General features: G+C 43.2%; 1 protein-coding gene and 1 long non-coding RNA gene across 7 annotated transcripts in view; one reads left to right on the top strand and one right to left on the bottom strand.

Moving 5' to 3' along the window:
• Positions 1-15,793, bottom strand: part of TAOK1 (TAO kinase 1) — a 108,167-nt gene that overhangs the window by 47,860 nt on the left and 44,514 nt on the right. For 5 of the 6 annotated variants that reach the window (XM_075594192.1, XM_075594194.1, XM_075594193.1 and 2 more), the window contains 2 exons: positions 7,555-7,781; positions 2,749-2,820 (listed from right to left, as the gene is read on the bottom strand). In XM_075594192.1, the coding sequence (XP_075450307.1) occupies positions 2,749-2,820; positions 7,555-7,686 (204 nt within the window). In that variant the 5' untranslated portion in view covers positions 7,687-7,781. The remainder of the gene's footprint in view (positions 1-2,748; positions 2,821-7,554; positions 7,782-15,793) is intronic. The other variant, XM_075594197.1, reaches the window with a different exon arrangement.
• Positions 1-15,793, top strand: part of LOC142491519 (uncharacterized) — a 57,203-nt gene that overhangs the window by 22,319 nt on the left and 19,091 nt on the right. The window lies entirely within an intron of this gene.

Genomic DNA, 15,793 nt, shown 5'->3' with positions numbered 1-15,793 from the left:
AAGTGTGCTGTGTGAGGAGGGGGATAAATGTGGAGTGTGTTGAAGATGTTTGAGGGTGAATGTGGAGTGTGTAAGAAGTATGTGAGTGTGGTAGGTAAGTGAATGTGAACAAAATGGGAATGAATGAAGCCTGATGAGCAGGGATGCCCAGGTTTTTTTTTTTTAAATATAATTCAGGGATACCCCTGATTAAAGAAAAAAGGTTGGGAACCACTGCCCTTTATGATGGATCTCCATAAGTACCAAGGTGCTGGGTTCAGACCTGGTAGCTTTCCCCTACCGTATCTAAGGGAGGTAACAACCACAAATTCATTAGTGTCTCTACCGTTGAGAGACAAGGTATCACACAGGACTGCTCTGCACTGGCAGGGCCTGGTCCTCTTCCCTAAGGGGAATAGTGAGTGATTACCTTTTCCCCTGGTCCTGCTAGAGGGCTGGGGATGAGTATGGACTGCTGCAGGGGCCCTTGACCCGTAGTGAAGGTCCAGGGACCATCCCATGTTCGGAGACCAGAAAAGAGACAGAATTGGGCAGAGAACTGCTGTGTTACTGTGAATGTACAGGAATAAATCCGTTTCAGTTGAATATACCTCCTGCCTGGTGTGTGATCCTACAGGGGGGGGAGGGGTAACCGTTTCTACCGTAGGAGATCGCCTCCATTCATCTGGAGCTTACTGCAGATGGAGGCGCTGTGTACCATGGATTAAATGTCGGGTATATACCCCAGAAGCCTGTCCTGCAGTTTCCACCACCATCGGCGGACAACTCAGCCTCTTGTGAACCAACAGGTAGCATGCACCATACACCTGGTAACAGGGGGATCTCCCAGAGGAGTGGGGTAAACACTGTTACACATACATAAGCAATTACTTAACTCTTACACAGTCAATGGGGCCATCAAGGTATTACAAGTAGCAAAGTTGTTACAAGAGCAATAATTTGTCAAGAACAGCAATTCCCAACACGGAGTTCGGGAACACCTAGGGGTTCATGAGGTGTCTCCAGGGGTTCGCCATAAAAAATGAAATGGCGGATTCCAGACAGTATAGTGGGTTCCTGAGACCGTGAGGGCACTTCGCACTTAGTAAGGCCCCAAACTGCAGCTTAGAGTGGGTGCTATAGCCATCAAATACAGCAGGCGCTTCCACGCAGCAAGGCATTGTGGGCCATGACATTGGGCACTTCGGCAGTCTAAGACCTATGCCACCCATGCTGTTTGCACACGGAGGAACTTTGGGGCCTTAATAAATGTGTGTTCCCCCCTCCCCCCACGAGGTCAGGATACTGGAATCGGTCAAACAGTTTTGTTAGCAATTGTCTGATGAGTAGGCCATAAGATCTATTAATTAGGGTTTTGAGGAACAAACATTTTATAGCAATGTATAAAAGCTTGGGAACAGCTGGATTACATGTGTGTAGTTTACTTGCTTAAAATACTTTTGTACCACTGGAAAATTAATGAACCTTGACTCCTATGGTACTAAAGAGCAACTTCAAGAGCTTTTTTCTTTGTCGCTGCCAGATCCTGTTATTGCGTTACAACTTGTGTTGTATGGTAATTTAATCAAATGTTACGGAAATGTTAACCAAAATAAAAAAAATATGCATTTATAAAGCAATATAATATGACTAAGTGAACCAAGACTTGTGTAGTGATTTAATTCTTTGTGACTTCCACACATCATAAACATATCAGAAGTGTCTTTTCATTGGTACTGAAGCACTGAAAACAGGAGATATAAAAGTTCAGGCACAGTCTGAACATACCAGGAAAGATGATAAAATAAGAAAATATTTTCTAAAACTAGATGGAGGAATTCAAGCAGAGGTCCCTCGAATTCAAGCAGAGGTCCCTCGAATTCAAGCAGAGGTCCCTCGAATTCAAGCAGAGGTCCCTCGATAAAACAGTTCACAATGCTTAGCTACTCATGCCTGGTGCATACAAACACAATTGCTAGTTATGAATTATTCTATTGGTTTATAACACAATAATAGAAGTAAACAATAAAGTCTAATATCACTGCTAACATTGTACTGCAGTTCTATCAGGATAATAAACTTAAATTAATGGAATGTAATATAATAACTTACAAGTTATTCAAGTAATACATTTCTAACAAAAAAGGTATACTGTACGTCACAAAACAGGACTTGGTTTAAATGTAGCCTATTTGTAAGTATATATATATATATATATATATATATATATATATATATATATAGTGCGTTTTGCTGTTGGATTTACTATTAGTGAGTCATAACACAAAGAAGATCTTTAAGTGTATGATGTGTGAAAACATTACACAATGTATTTTTCAAAAGCATACACCGTTCGTGAAAAAGTGCCATTAATAACTACTTTTTGTTGCAGCTAAAAACAGCTGCTCCCAGAAGTATTGCACTTTTCCCTTTTGCAGCCAACCGCATTTTTGTCTAGTTTAGACAGTAATGTTTCCCAACACTTAAAAAAGCAACTTTGTAGCAATATAAGGATTAAAAGTATAAAGTATAACACATAATAGTTCATAGTAAAAAACAAACAAAAAAAACAAAAACGTGTTCGTAAAGAGAATAAATACAAATATTTCCATAATTAAAAGATATCAATTGCATGTAGTTTGCAAACTGTAGTACTCACTTTGTCACCAATAACCAACCTCGATTTGCATGCAAGTGCAATTATGAAAAATGACTACTACATCTACAGATTGCAACAAAAATGCCCAGCGCAGAACATGCATATCGTACCTCATTTGACTGCTTTCCACTGTAGGACATTTTCTTGATGGCCACCACTTCGTTGGTACGCATATCATGTGCCTAAAAGAGAGGAACATAAAACATGTATTAATACAGGAGAGATTGAAGGATTATTTTCCTCATATTGTGCAATCTGAATCATATTACTATGAATGCAAACTCAAAAATATGCTTGTGAACCACGTTATCTTTTATGAGACTAACCGTCCTAAACTCCATGTTACAAACAGTCAGCATCTGCTTTCAAAATAATTTAAATACTTACATTTCCGCGATTTATTGAAGGCAAAAATCAACAAATCAACAATTTTTGTCTAGTGAATAAATCAGTTAAATTTGATTCCATCTAGGACTTCACCTCCAGATTAATAGAGCACAACGTAATAAGAATCAGAACAAGAATAGCTGACGGCAAACGTATACTACAGGGCAATAGGGTACAGTCCCCACGTCGGACCAAAGTGTGCTGCACTGCGGAATATATTGGCGACAAAACATTAAAGACAATAATAAAGTGAACAAGCAGCAATGCTAGGTTAAATACATCAAAACTAGACATACCCTAAAAATGACACGGTTTTTAAATCCTTTTTTAAACTCTGAATGTTTTTATTTTCGGCTATAAGAGTGTCCCTAAAAGCCTAATTTGCCTGTATGTGGGACTAGGAAACCTCAAGCAGCGTATGTCCCCCTCACACAGATCACACCCCAGTGTGGCTCGCGTTGATAACTGGGTTGCCTGCAGCACACTCCTCGCCCCACACATTTTTCAGGGACTTTACCTCTGTCCCACAGTAAAACTATTGGTTCACAGTTACCTATGTTGCCTCTTGTCTAAAAGTATTAGAGAAGATGCCATTTTAATGGCTTTATTTTGCTTAATAGCACTGAAACCAGGATCCAACAGGTCTACTAATTAGGCAGAGTTGTAGTTTCCTTGTTGCAGTCGCATACGAAACATTGAAATAATTGCAATATATCCCTCAAATGTGCAATGCTGAACAATCAGACTGATTAATTGGAAATAATGAAGCCAATTTACAAGCAGAGAGTTGGCTTAAACATGTTATCGAATTAAATATGCAGCTACTCTGCCCTTTTCAAGTATGCAACGGTAACGGTTTTGACCTTATTAAAGCTGTATACCAACAACTGCTAGATTTTAAAAGTTTGGATCTACATAACAAAAAGTCATCAAGATTTTGATAAGGACTAAAAAATGGTACTGCTTTTACACCACCTATGCAACAGTCAAGTCATCATCAAGCTCAGAGATAAGCAATGTAATCAGCTAATCATATACCAAAAATACAAACAATGATCTAATTGTTTAAAAAAAAAAAAGTTAAGAAAAAATTAAACAAACATGTCGTCATCTCCCGTCTTCTTCTTTCTGCGCCCCACTATCAACACAGGAGCAACTCAAGAAACTAGCATTTATTAACTTTCATTCGTGTCACATAGTAGAAACGTTTTCCCTACTTGGAGTAAACTGGTCATAGCAATGAGTAGATCAGGGGTGGCCAACTCCAGTCCTCAAGGGCCACCACCTGGCAAGGTATTAGGGATATCCCTGCTTCAGCACAGGTGGCTCAGTCATTCTGAATGAGCCACCTGTGGGAAGCAGGAATATCCTTAAAACCTGACTTGTTGGTGGCCCTTGAGGGCTGGAGTTGGAGACCCGTGGAAGAGATGCTGAGCAACCGCCTCTCCCACTCATGTCATCTTGGACAATAATTTTCCCAGAACAAAGCATCAGTTGAATGACTCACTGCCGTCCACACTGCTCAACTATGTAGTAAAAACTTTTGTCTCATTACAAACACATTACATCAGTATGCAAAACAAGAGCTCTCTGGTGACTGCCAATCGTGTGACTTTGTTCAGGGTAATTTATTTTTGATGGGTGTCGCTTTTAGTACTATTTTTATTCTCACATTTCACGCCTTAAAGATCATTGGTATGTTGGTAACGTATGTTTCCAAGAAACAATATCTATATACAAACAATTGGTATTTTTTTTCCATGTTTGATGTTGCTATTCTCTGATTCCAAATGTATTGCAAAGTTCATTTCTAAATTTTACTTCAAATAAAACAAGGGTAAAAAAGCAGCACAGTATGACCTCATTAATTGGTATTTCAATTTTCATGTTCTTGTACGACATTGCAGGGAACTTGGCCTATTTCCTTTTTTTGTATGTGTATGAAGGAGCAGAACTGAGCAATGCACTAATGTAAAGAATATCGTTTTTATCTACGTCTAACTTTCTGGCTTAGAAGAACACAAGTCATTGCTTATATTATTCCGTGTTTATGCTACAATGACGAAGCAGAAAGTGCCTGCGTTTTTGGAGTCCTTGGAGCTATGTACAGCATGGCCATTTCCTGATCTTGTTAAGCACTATTACTACTTCCCAACCCCCATTCCCCCCTTCTTTTTTGTACATTTATTTTCTTATTTTTATATGTAAAGCCTGTGACAATGTATAATTATACATTCTTACCTACGCTGGCAATCGTTTGGGGCTCCTGTTATTAACCCTGATTGTGTGCCTAACATAATGGCCGCCTTTCAGTTTCAATTAATGCTTCAGTCAGTGTAAGGCTACGCTTATAGTGACGGCGACGCGCCTGTCGCTGGAAAATCCAATAGAGATGACTTCCAGCGATCGCGACCAATCCGTCGCGTCACGCTTACTATAAGCGCACATGACGACGGCAATGCATTTGTTTTGCCGCAACGTTGCGTCGCTGTCACTATAAGCGCAGCCTTACTCAGCAGCTACAATGTATCCTTATATTACAAAGGTACCATTATTTATTGTTACAGTTTATAGCTAAAACTGCTGGGAACATTTGCAACCAATGATCACAATTAGGAAAGTGTTGCAAAGATCTTTCACTGCTTGGGAAGTGTGCTAAACCCTGCTATAGAAATCAAAGGATGCTTTAAAACTCATCAAAATTGACATGAAGAGTTGACAATAAATAAATAAATAAAAACTATTATTTAATAGTACAGAATGGATTAAAAACAAACAAAATAAAAAAACAACATTTCACGTTTTGCTGCTTATCCATAACGTTATATTTACGAAGCTTTTAGAATAACTTGACTCCCTTACAAATACTGCTGCAACCTAAAAGGAGCCGGACTAACTAGAAACACAGATACGATTCAAAATTATAGCAGCAACTCTGCCATTTTTACTCCCCTCACCGCCTCCCTCCCAGTTTTTGTTTTTACAGGGCTGGATCCAGGAGGATCTCCGGAGTTTAACTTATTTTGAGCTCCCAGTTCCCGAGATACAAACCGGTGAAGTTACCAGTACTGTACAACCCCCTTATAACGCTGTGCTTGGGGTTCAAAGAATCACATTGCTTTATAAGTGGATTGCGTTAGAAATAATGTACAATTGTATGCATTTAATGCAAATAATGTACAATAAAGTATTTAAGATACCAATAATCATGTTGTAAAGAATTCATAAATACAAAATTTGGGAGCCCCGCTTGCATCGTGTTATAAGCGGATTCGCATTGTAACGGATCGCGTTATAGCGGGGTTGAGCTGTATTACTTCCTGGTATATAAAAGGGATTTAAATTGTCAACCAGTAGGCCAGGGACTCCCAAGATTTGGAGGCCAAATTTGGATTACCCTGAAGGAAGATATAAAACTGGTAATATCACCTGTCAGTAGCTTGGGAGTCAGGGGGGTCGAGACCTGAAAATAACATGCTTTAGCTCTGGATGCGTGAGATATAAAAAAATGTGCAGCTTCAAATTAACAATGGGGACAACCATCTAGTAACTTTTCAGATTTAATCAGTCAAGCATATATTTACATTTATTTTTAGCTACAGCAATATCTGTTACCTACTGGTTCTATTCAGTTTCATAGATGGCCCCTTCAAATCGGTTGTGTGATTCATGCTAACAGTGCAATCATGGAAGCCATGTTGCCATCGACATTCAGAATATGAAAAACGATTTCTTGTTAGAAAGATGAGTGTTTTTTTTTTTAATCCATGAGATTTACTGATAGCTGAGCAGGTAATATGCTACTCTGGCAATTTGTGACTTAAAACAAACTGCATCCGTCTGCAAAATGAACAGAAAGTCTTATTTGCTCAGTTTAACTAGTTAATCACTGCAGAATAAAATAGATTTACATATAATTTGTGTATACTTCTTGGTCTATAATCCTTTGTTTGTTTGGCATGTTTGTCCCTGAAAATTAAATTCGCAACTAAATACAACACAAACCTCAGGATGTGTCTAAAGACAGACAGGGTAATCATCATTGACTACGGTCACTTTTGGTTATGAAGGTAGGCATATTTAGTGGAGGTTTTGTTTGGTGCTGTTAACTAAATTTACTGTTCAATGACCACGGTTCCTGAAATAACACCTATGTGCATCCCATACTATTTTCAATACGTGGCAGCTGAAAAGGTGTAAAGGCAACATATATCACAATACTGGCTCAAAAGTACCAATTTCTATAAAAAAAAAACAGTAATTTTTGGGGGTTTAATCTTTTAACTGTCAGAAGGGAATTTGAGCTACTGTATATGTGATTAATTTTTTTTATTGTGTTCGTTTTCACCGTTTATTGCCCACATTTTAACTAATAATGTCATGAAGGACTGCCAATGTACAGGCTACACTGTATTGTTTTCAACCGGATTATTAACCGAAGATAAATACACTATAATATATTTCACTAGCGATTAATCCTTTAAAGCATACGGACAGGTTTGCTGAAGAAGTTGCACACAAGCACTTACAAAATAAACTGCCCCGAAGCTTCCATGGCCAATTTCCCGGAGGTTGGTGAAAAGATTTTCCGGATCATCTTTGAAGAAGAGGTCAGATACATCTGGGTCCTTCAGGCTTCCAGCTCGACTTGTTGACGGCATCCTGCTGGGCAGTCTGCCGTCTAACTATCGGGGCTTGCACTGCTGCCACAGCTCTTGGTTCATCTGTGTGAATGAGGCCTCTTCAGCATGGACTACTGAAAGAGAGGGGGCACTGATTAGTTGTCATGCTATAAGGAAACAGGGAAGTCACAAAGTAACTAATCACGCTGTACTAAGAACAAGTCTGTCTTGATTATTGTCAAAATTGCTAATTTTTCCAATTAACACAGTGCTGCTTTGTGGTTAATCTCTTCACTGTTAATGGGGAATGTAAATCACTACTTTGCAGGTCATTCTGCAGTTCAAATCTAAACCCCCTTCATCAGATTGTTTCACTCCATGGTCAGCCACGTTTTCTTTTTAATTCAATACATATGTGATCAATATTTTCACGAGTGTGCGCTCTGTTGCTGTTTAATTTTCCCCATTCTATCTCATGACGCCAAGAAAGGCTGCCAGTGTTGATGCTAAAACTATATTGCTGTAAACCAGATTAATAATAGATGACCCATGCATCATAGAAAGAGGAAAAAAGAAAAGATATCATAGCCACGAAAATATATGCACCAAAAAAAAGACAGCTTACGTAGTAAAAACAGGCATAACATTGTTATAAAACGTTTAGCAATCAGGAGCTCCCTTTTGCAAAATGTCCATTCTCTGAATCGGCGTAAACTATAAATACTATAATAATAATAATAATAATAAATAATAAATAAAAGTGGATAGATAAAATATAGTTTTGGCAAGGCACCCGTGCATTATTGGTGACCTACACTGGGAAAACGTGAAATCTCTGATAATGTTAAAGGGCTAGATCACACAATGCAAAAGTGCCACACTGGTAACAAATTGCTATTATTTACGGCAAAGAATTCAGTTTAACTGTAGCCTATGACAAGAGACACCATCATTGATGTACTTCTAATCACATTACTGAATGAATGACAATGGGGGAAAAAAATAATAAATCACAGAAGAGCATTTTGTGAGCTTACCACTTGTATTACTCAAACTCACTTACTTTTACAATTATTATACTCAAACTCCCATGTCAGCCCTGGACATTAGAGACAACAGTTTCACATTTGCAGCACAAGAACAGAACAATAGACAATAACAGTCAGAAAGGCAACAAAAAGGAGCTGGGGGAGCTAGCCGATGGTCACTGAACACTCAGTGTTACAGAAGGAATGTTCTTTGGAAGAACAGTGATGATGTCATGCTGTTCCATCTTTAAAGAAGCCTTGGATTCTCACAAAAAGGACATTGTTGAACAGCAACTGCTAGAATCCCACAATGCTTCGCTCTCTACATCTGTTAATCAGAGGTTCTGAACTAAAAACTCTAACTACAGGGGGAACTCAGACTGAAACAGTGTCAAATTATATACATCAATAGTATTTTTAATTCTATTTATACTTATACACTCTTTGAATGTTCCTGAAAGGCTGTAAAGCAGAAAATTACCACGCGAAACAGAGCAGTCTTTTAGAAGTTTGGATCCCAAAACATACAGGTTTGTGATTAGGCATATCTAGCCAATTCACAAACTCACATGTAACCAGTGCAACCAATGTCTTGAAAGTCATATTTCAGAGCCAAGATTAAATGAGTAAGTATTTTATTTAATGTGTCATGAGAAATATACGTTTATTGCAATTGAGGAATGACTGGGTCAAAAACTGATGAGCAAGTGTGCACTAAAGTCCTGTTGATTAAAATGAACACGTAAATGAACCATAACACAAGTTACAGTATACTAATCTTCATGCTCAACATTTATACACAGCAGTCATGTTTCTGCATGAACATTGAATAGATACAAAACATTTCATTCGATTTTAAGTCTTTGTATAAAGATGGAACAATTCCATTTTAGTTACTGGGAAAGGTTCTGCTAATATTTAGTCAGCAGTCCATATTACAGATAAATAGAAAGTTTATTTTTATTCCCTTCACAAATTTCAAGCAGGACTCAAAAGACATCTAGACTGAAATTATTCAAACAGCTGTCTTTTTTGTTTCAAATTTTTTTTATTGGGCATTCAGACAGCATACAGTTATACAGATGTACAGATGTGTCTTGGCCTAATACATGGTTTTTTGTTTTTAGACATTGATAGCCTCGACACGCCCTTGACCCTTACTCTCGGGTCGAGACGGCTAGCGAGAAGGGAGAAAAAGAAGGGGGGGGAGGAGGAAGATCTCTTCCTCCTCTGCCTTCTGTGCTGGATTCCTTCATTGTTGCTTCCATTGTGTATTAGGGGTGGTTCTATTTTATTCTGGTGTTTGGGTCAGCCATGGTTCCCAGACTTTATAGAAGGATACTGTGGTTCTTTTCAGGAAGGCTGATAGTTTTTCCATCAACATTACCTCATGGATTCTTTTCTTTATTGTTTGCTTGGGGGGGGGGGGTGACACCTTCTTCCATGAGGCGGCCACCGCACATCTAGCCGCTGTGAGGATGAAGGAGATTAATTTTCTTATTGGGCGGTCAATGTTCTCTATTGGCCTGGCCAATAAGTAGGTCAGCGGATCAATGGGTATTGTGAGGTCTCTGACCTCTTTTATTATAGATTGTACGGTTACCCAGTATTTCTGAATTTCTGGACATGACCACCAGATGTGGACCATGTCTCCCTTTTGTCCGCAGCCTCTCCAGCATAAATCGGAGGCCAGAGGGTAGATTTGATTTATACTGACTGGGGTAAGATACCAGCGAAACAGTATTTAATAAATGTTTTCCTTTATTGTGGTTCATATGGAAGTTCCTGAGGCCGATTCCCAAATACTTTCCCAATCCTCTCTGTCTATAACAGTATTCAATTCGGCTGCCCAATGGAGCATGTAGTCATGGGTTGGGGCGTCTGTCGCCCTTTCCAGTTCTGCATAGATTTGTGTTATGAGATCTTTTTGGTGAGCTGTGTCTCTACACAGCCGTTCAAAACTAGTAAGAGGGGGAAATTCCAATGTTGGGGATAGAGTTTGGATAAAGTGCCGAATCTGGAGGTACTTGAAGACATTCAGTCCTGCCATTTCATATTTGTTTTGTAATCTTTGGTAATTCAGGAACTGCCCTAAGCTCAAGAAGTCAGCAATTGCCCTGATATTTTTTGCTGTGAATTGGTCAAATTGTCTGGGCTCACAACCAGGAGGGAATTTAGGATTTTTAAGAATTGGAACTAGTTGGGAGTTAGTGGTCGTGAGCTTAAATTTAAGTTTGGATTTCGTCCAAATCTCCCACGTATGCCTCATTGGTCCTAACTTGAATTTACTGTTTTGCATGTCTTCCTTATTCAGGGACCAAAGGCAAGCTGGCAGAGAAGGATTGCTGGTGTATTGTGACTCTATTTGCAACCAGCAATATTGGTCTGGGTTCGCGTTCCACACTACTACCTGTCGCAGCTGGGTGGCTTGATAATATCTTATAATGTCTGGGATCCCCAGACCCCCTCTCCCCCTTGAGGCGAGTAAAACCGCCCTGGCGATCCTAGGTTTTTTACCCTGCCAAATAAAGTGAAAAAATTGTTTCTGGATATTCTTTAATTCTGAGCCAGGAATGTGGACCAGGAGAGTCTGGAAGTAATATAACAATCTGGGGAGTATATTCATTTTAACCGATATCATTCTCCCGATCCATGATATTTGGTAGCAGTCCCATTTGTCTAGATCATTTTTGATTTTTCGAAATAAGGCCGGATAATTATGTTGGTATAGGGATTGGTAGTTCCTAGATATATTAACTCCCAGGTATTTAATATAGGAGGAACTCCATCTGTAATTAAAATTTAGTTTTAGAAGTTTCACCTCTGGCAGGTTGAGATTTAACGCTTCAGATTTGTCACTATTAATTTTGTATCCCGATATTTTACCAAAGTCTAGAAGTTCTTTTTGAAGATTTGGGAGGGAAATTTGGGGGTTCAAACAGCTGTCTTTAACGGTGCAGCTCCACTTTACAACAATAATTGTAGATGCAATAAAATGAAATCACCCCGTTATGCAAGACACATGTACCAATTTTTTTTTAATGTAATAACTTTTAAAAATGTAGGCCCAAATCCAACATTGACTTGAATATGAGTTTTCTGTGAAAGGCCGCTTCGGGGCTTAATAAAATCAGCCTTTAAGTGTGAGAAAAAACAATAACAAACAAAGTATATATTACATACTTCGGAGGTACCTAATTTGGGGGGAAATCTGCAAAGATTCCAACCGGTGCAGTCACCAGGTCTGTGACATTTTGTTGAAACATTTTATAGTTAACAGTACAATAACTACTGTTATTCAAAATACATGATCACTCCTGCTGGTTCTTCTAAAGCAGCGGTGCGCAAACTCCCTGCGCTGCGACCCCCCTATCTTCTCTCCGCCTCGGTCGCGCCCCCCCTCGCCTCTAATGTTGCGTCAAATGACGCTGCGGGGCCATGTGACGACACGTCACCCGCGGCATCATTTGACTTCACGTCTCTATGGCAACAGGCGTCATTTGACGCCGCGTTGTAATAGAGACGCGTGATTGGAGCCGGGTAAGTTTACAGAGGCCTTGCGCTCTCAGCACGGGGCCTCTGTAAATGCCACGCCCCCCCACTTTGCGCACCGCTGTTTTAAAGTGTCCTCTCACTCCACAACTTCCAAACTTAATTTTTTGCAACGAGACCTAAAATTCATGTTTTACACACAGAGAAGGTACCTAGAACTAGACATGAACTAGACTTGTGGGCAAAGCTATTTTTTCCTGGTTATCCGACATGGACACAGGACAGCCATAGTTTACACTGTTGTCGATCCTTTCCATTTTGCTGGAAGACACACAACTTACAAAGGTCCAGTCAGAGAGCTGATTGGCTACCTTAAACTATCTAGGCAATTCTGGAGTCGTTAAAATATATTTGATGATTCGGGACTTAAAGCCTAGGTTGCTTATTTGTAGGGCAACATTAACCCCACAATTAAAAAAAGGACATCATTAAGTTAATAAAGCTCATATTTATGTATGTCATGTTCAGCTAAAAATTAACTATTTTAACTATGTAGGGGTATTTTCAAGTGGCAGGATTGGAAAACAAAAGAAGCCAAGATGGAAGCAGTAAATCGTAGTGCATATTCTTTGCTACAATGCCGTCTCATCAAGTGATAAAAATTATAATTTTATGCAAGAGAGACTTGCATTTCTTCATATGGTTAATGTAGGTGTGGAAAAATCCGGAGCAATTGTAGGTCAAATATTTCTGCATTGAACCCAAACACAAACGTTATCAAACAATAGCCAGTACACTGCAAAAATGGGATCTATAGATATATCTGACATACGTTAAGAACTGTGAAGGTGGCAAAGAGGTGACAGCACTCAGTATGTATCCAAAAGCAATAATTGTATTGGAAATATTAGCACATAGAACCAACGTTTCGATCTGCACAGGGGGATCTTCCCTAGGGGGGTGGGGGGGAGGGGGTTGCCTCGTGCCTCCCGAGGAAGATCCCCCTGTGCGGATCGAAACGTTGGTTCTATGTGCTAATATTTCCAAAACAATTATTGCTTTTGGATACCTACCGAGTGTCCCGCAAACCCCCTCCAAATAAATAAGATGGGAAGAGACACCTGTACTCAAAAAGGAGAACGCGAGAGGTACACTGGGAGATATGCTAATTTATATGCAAAGTGTATTAAAATTAGTCACATTCCACACTTCCTAAAAGGATATCCATATGAACTATATTAAGTAGGCAAGCCTAAGGTACCTAGTGACTGGAATGACGTACCAATGTCAGACCCAACAGGATTAGAACCCACAGCCTCTGCTACTCTGGGCATCAGCTCTAGTAGTGTGAGCTAAACCAGCTTCTGGGTAGCATCACTGTTGCATCACACTTTTGAGCCGCTCACTGCTCACACGTGTAGCTAAGCCAGCTATTAGTATATCTCACATTTATCTCAGGTGAAAAAATGTTTGTCTGTCAGTTTGTTCCCCCTGTGATTGGCCGGCGGACGGCCACAGCTCATGGGACTGCGGGGTGGGCTGACGTCATGGCCAAGCCTACGCAGGACGTGAGTCACACAACCCTTAGCACACCGCCGCCCCCCCCCCCCCCCCCCAGTGAGCCGGGAACCAGCCCCCCCCCCCGGCAACCGCCGCCACCACCAGTGTGCCTGAAGCCAGCCTCCCAGCCATCCCCAATGCCTGTGAATACCCTCCCGCCTCCCCTTCTACCCCCCACCGAGAGAGCGCCGAACACCAACCAGCCGCCGCAGCCATCCCCGCCGGGAACCAGCCCCCAAGCGCACCGCCGCCACCACTCCTGTGCCAATGAACACCCTCCCACCTCCCCCCTCAGTGCACCGCCGCCACCCGCCCGCGCACCCCCACTGCCTGTCAATGGGGGGGGGCCCTACTGTGAACGGGGGGGGGCTGGCGCTCTGAATGGGGGGGCCGCATTACTGGGAAGGGGGGGGGGACAGAGGGGAAGTGGGAGACAGAGAGGGGAATGGGGAGTGAGAGAGAGAGGGGAGCGGAGAAAGAGGGTGGGAACTGAGTGAGACAGGGAGAGCAGAGAGAAGGGGGAGCGGAGAGAGAGGGGGAGCGGCCTCCCACAGCCGGTGGAACGGGAGGAGGGGGCCGCATTAATGTGAAGGGGGGAAACACCGGAGAAAAGAGAGTGGGGAAGAGAGGGGAATGGGGACAGAGACACAGGGAGGGGGAAGTGGAGAAATAGGGGGTTGGGGGAACGGAGAGAGGGGGGAGCGGAGAAAGAGACAGGGGGGAGCGGAGGAAGAGACGGGGGGAGCGGAGGAAGAGACAGGGGGAGCGGAGGAAGAGACAGGGGGAGCGGAGGAAGAGACAGGGGGAGCGGAGGAAGAGACAGGGGGAGCGGAGGAAGAGACAGGGGGGAGCGGAGGAAGAGGCAGGGGGGAGCGGAGGAAGAGGCAGGGGGGAGCGGAGGAAGAGGCAGGGGGGAGCGGAGGAAGAGGCAGGGGGGAGCGGAGGAAGAGGCAGGGGGGAGCGGAGGAAGAGGCAGGGGGGAGCGGAGGAAGAGGCAGGGGGGAGCGGAGGAAGAGACAGGGGGGAGCGCAGGAAGAGACAGGGGGGAGCGGAGGAAGAGACAGGGTGGAGCGGAGGAAGAGACAGGGTGGAGCGGAGGAAGAGACAGGGGGGAACGGAGGAAGAGACAGGGGGGAGCGGCGGAAGAGACAGGGGGGAGCGGCGGAAGAGACAGGGGGGAGCGGCGGAAGAGACAGGGGGGAGCGGAGGAAGAGACAGGGGGGAGCGGAGGAAGAGACAGGGGGGAGCGGAGGAAGAGACAGGGGGGATCGGAGGAAGAGACAGGGGGGATCGGAGGAAGAGACAGGGGGGATCGGAGGAAGAGACAGGGGGGAGCGGAGGAAGAGACAGGGGGGAGCGGAGGAAGAGACGGGGGGAGCGGAGGAAGAGACGGGGGGAGCGGAGAGAGAGGGGGAGCGGAGAGAGAGGGGGAGCGGAGAGAGGGGGGGAGCGGCCTCCCACAGCAGGCGGAACGGGAGGGGGGGGCCGCATTAATGTGAAGGGGGGAAACACCGGAGAAAAGAGAGTGGGGGAGAGAGGGGAATGGGGACAGAGACACAGGGAGGGGGAAGTGGAGAAATAGGGGGTTGGGGGAACGGAGAGAGGGGGGAGCGGAGAAAGAGAAGGGGGAGCGGAGAAAGAGAGGGGGGTGCGGAGAAAGAGAGGGGGGCGCGGAGAAAGAGACAGGGGGGAGCGGAGAAAGAGACAGGGGGGAGCGGAGAAAGAGACAGGGGGGAGCGGAGGAAGAGACAGGGGGTAGCGGAGGAAGAGACAGGGGGTAGCGGAGGAAGAGACAGGGGGTAGCGGAGGAAGAGACAGGGGGGAGCGGAGGAAGAGACAGGGGGAGCGGAGGAAGAGACAGGGGGGAGCGGAGGAAGAGACAGGGGGGAGCGGAGGAAGAGACAGGGGGGAACGGAGGAAGAGACTGGGGGGAGCGGAGGAAGAGACGGGGGGAGCTGAAGGAAGAGACGGGGGGAGCGGAGGAAGAGACGGGGGGAGCGGAGGAAGAGACAGGGGGAATGGAGGAAGAGACAGGGGGGAGCGGAGCAAGAGACGGGGGAGCGGAG

This window comes from Ascaphus truei, chromosome 3, assembly GCF_040206685.1.
Source record: "Ascaphus truei isolate aAscTru1 chromosome 3, aAscTru1.hap1, whole genome shotgun sequence".
Classification (NCBI taxonomy): Eukaryota; Metazoa; Chordata; class Amphibia; order Anura; family Ascaphidae; genus Ascaphus; species Ascaphus truei.
This window is presented reverse-complemented; position numbering and strand designations above follow the sequence as displayed.